The sequence below is a fragment of the Sander lucioperca genome, chromosome 8 (assembly GCF_008315115.2).
Source record: "Sander lucioperca isolate FBNREF2018 chromosome 8, SLUC_FBN_1.2, whole genome shotgun sequence".
NCBI classification, from domain to species: domain Eukaryota; kingdom Metazoa; phylum Chordata; class Actinopteri; order Perciformes; family Percidae; genus Sander; species Sander lucioperca.
In genome coordinates, this window is record NC_050180.1 from 27,563,484 (window position 1) to 27,566,893 (window position 3,410).

At 58.9% G+C, this 3,410-nt stretch overlaps 1 protein-coding gene across 1 annotated transcript; it reads left to right on the forward strand.

The window, feature by feature from the left end:
* On the forward strand, positions 1 to 2,898 carry LOC116041465 (piggyBac transposable element-derived protein 4-like). The gene is made up of 3 exons (XM_036004441.1): positions 1 to 311; positions 426 to 1,483; positions 1,868 to 2,898. Exons 1-3 carry the CDS (start codon positions 1 to 3, stop codon positions 2,896 to 2,898), a joined length of 2,400 nt encoding a protein of 799 aa, XP_035860334.1.
* The last annotated feature ends 512 nt before the right edge of the window (positions 2,899 to 3,410 follow it).

Below are 3,410 nucleotides of genomic sequence, written 5' to 3' on the forward strand. Positions count from 1 at the left end.
ATGGCCCGCTGTGTGACTCTAAATTTGGAGCTGCATCGGGTTATCGCCCACGTGGCACGCAATGGCCCCCAAGTGGAAAATTTAGTAGTAGCAGAAGAAGAAGAAGAAGAAGAAGAAAAAGAAGACGACCACAGTGACAGCGACAGCGACAGCGACTCCGACTCCGACTCCGACTCTGACTCCGAATGGTCATCCGGCGGGTGTGCGTCAGAAGAGGACCGAGACAAACACGATGACGGAGAAAGAGACCGCCACGACGCTGACGAGCACGACCACGACCACGACCACGACCACGACGCAGGAGAAGACGAGTACGACGACGCCGACGACCGAGGCGAACGAGGAGAAGAACGAGGGGAAGAACGAGGAGAAGAACGAGGAGAAGAACGAGGGGCAAACGCGGCACAGGCTGGTGGACGGCAAAGGGGAGATGAAAACAGAGAGGGCGAAGACGCCGACGCCGACGACGACGCCGACGACGACGAAGACGACGGCGAGCAGGACGACGAACGAGGAGAAGAACAAGGGGCAAACGTGGCACAGGCTGGTGGATGGCAAAGGGGAGATGAAGACAGAGAGGGCGACGGCGGCGACGACGACGGCGAGCAGGACGAGGAACGAGGAGAAGAACGAGGGGCAAACGCGCCACAGGAGGGTGGACGGCAAAGGGGAGATGACGACAACGAGGGCCACGACGACGAGGAGCAGGATGTGGAACAAGACGATGAGGACGAGGAGGACGAGGAGGAGGAGGAGAGCGAAAGGTTTGCGTCGAGAGACGGCGAGATCGAATGGTCCTCCACGACGTATCATCCCCATCGCCCTGGACCTCGTCGCCGCCGTCGTGCCGAATATGAAGAGGACGAGGAACAACAACTGGACGACGGCGACGACGGCAACGACCAAGACCAAGACCAAGACCAAGACCAAGACCAACGTGACCGAGACCAAGACGAACGACACGACCAAGACGAACGGCAACAACAAGACCCGGCCAGACGCGCCACCGCTCCGCAGAGCCCAGGACCCACAGAGTACGCGGCAACACGCGTCCGCGATATACTCTCCGCTTTCGAGCTGTTTGTCACGCGGCACATACAAGAGATCGTGGTGACCGCCACGAACATCGAGGGCCTAAGGAAGTGCGGCAACGGCTGGAAACTGATGGACGCCACGGACCTGCGCGGCTACATCGGGCTGCTGCTCCTCGCCGGCGTGTACAGGTCCCGAAACGAGGCCCTGGAGAGCCTGTGGCACGAGGAGAGCGGCAGGGCCATTTTCCGCGCCACGATGCCGCTCAAGCGCTTCCACGCGTTCTCGCGACTGGTGCGATTCGACGACCGCGAGACGAGAGCCGCCAGACGAGCCGCGGACAAACTGGCGGCCATACGAGACGTGTGGGACGCCTGGGTGCGGCGGCTGCCTCGCCTCTACAACCCGGGCCCCGACGTGACCGTGGACGAGCAGCTGGTTCCCTTTCGAGGTGGGTATTTGTCACCGCAACTGCTACTTTCATTATCGTCGTATCGCGACCGCAGTGGCACAATTGTCTCGTCTTTTTCTTGGTCTTTTTCCAGCTCGCCGTTTACAATGCTTTTGTGTGTGTGTGCGCATGCGGACGTTTCTAAACATTTTGTTCTTTTCTCGTGTGCTTGTATTCTCATCTACAATTTCTATCTCATTCTTCTTCTTCTTCACCTTCCCTCCTTCCCCCCTTCTTTGTCTTCCTCCGAGTTCTTTTTCCGTGTCTTTCTCATTCTCACTCTTTGACGACACGTCCAACACCTCCAACGCCAACAACGACAACGACAACGCCAACAACGACGACGACGACGACGACGACAACGACAACGACAACGACAACAAGGTCGATGCTCCTTCCGCCAGTACATGCCCAGCAAGCCCGCCAGGTACGGACTCAAGTCCTGGGTGGCCTGCGACGCCGCGTCCAGCTACGCGTGGAACATGCAGATGTACACGGGCAAGTCGGCGAGCGGCGGGCCCGAGAGGAATCTGGGCGCGCGCGTGGTGCTGGACGTGACCAAGGGCCTGCGGGGTCCGCGCAACGTGACGTGCGACAACTTTTTCACCTCCTACGAGCTGGCCCGGCGGCTGCTCATCGAGAGGCGCCTCACCGTGGTGGGCACGATGCGCAAAAACAAGCCCGAGCTGCCGCGCGCCTTGCTCAACACCAAGGGCCGTGCGCTCTTCTCGTCCAGGTTCGCCTTCACGCCCACCGTCACTCTGGTGTCCTACGTGCCCAAGAGGCACAAGAACGTGCTGCTGCTGAGCACGCTGCACACGGGGAAGGCGCGCGTCCGCGCCACCAGGGACGCCAAGCCCGACATCATCCTGCACTACAACAGCACCAAGGGCGGCGTGGACAACCTGGACAAGCTCGTCGGCACGTACAGCTGCCGCAGGAAGACGACGCGCTGGCCCCTCGCCGTGTTCCACAACATCCTCGACGTGTCCGCCTACAACGCCTTTGTGCTCTGGCGAGAGCTCAGGCCCCAGTGGATGCGCGGCAAGCTCTACAGGAGGCGCGTGTTCCTGGAGCAGCTGGGCAGGGCGCTCGTGACTCCGCTCATCGAGAGACGCTCGCGTCTCCCTCGCACGGAAGCGTCCGCCGCACTCGTCAAGGCCTTGACGAGCAGGGCCGCGGCCGCTCGAGAGCACAGAGAGGGTGTTGACGACGACAACGACGACGACAACGACGACGACAACGACGACGATGTGGAACCGACCGCGCCCAGAGTGGCCAGCAAGAGGAAGAGGTGTCAGCTCTGTCCAAAGACAAAGGACCGCAAGACATACACCGCGTGCGGGGCCTGCAAGAGATACATCTGCGGGAGATGCACGCGGCTCAACTGCGCGGAATGTGTGCGCGGACTGTAGCCTCTTGGCTCGAACGCCGCCGGTTTGGGCTTGGGCTTTGCTCTGCACAACAACGAGCAGACAAACACAACACGACGACGACGACGACGACGACACCCGTTGTCTCGCTCGTGCTTTTGACCGTGTCGACCTGGAATCGCCTACGGCCTGACACTGAACACCACGAGAGACGAGCGAAGTCAACGCACACACAGTGTGTGCTATTGAGATGTGAACAGGTGCAACAAAGTGACATGAACAACACTGTTGAAAATCTTTTGAATAAAAACCCTTTGGCATGTGTCTGCTGTGTGAGATGTGAGATTATTACACACACACACACACACACACACACACACACACACACACACACACACACGAAAGGGTCCAGGGACCCGAAGCACAACGCCAGGGTAGTAGGACAGTACATAAACTAAACAAGTCCCCGTGACATGAAGGACAACACAAGGGATAAAGCTGATATTTTAAACATTTAAAGCATTTATTTATATATCTTTTCTTCAGAACTACAG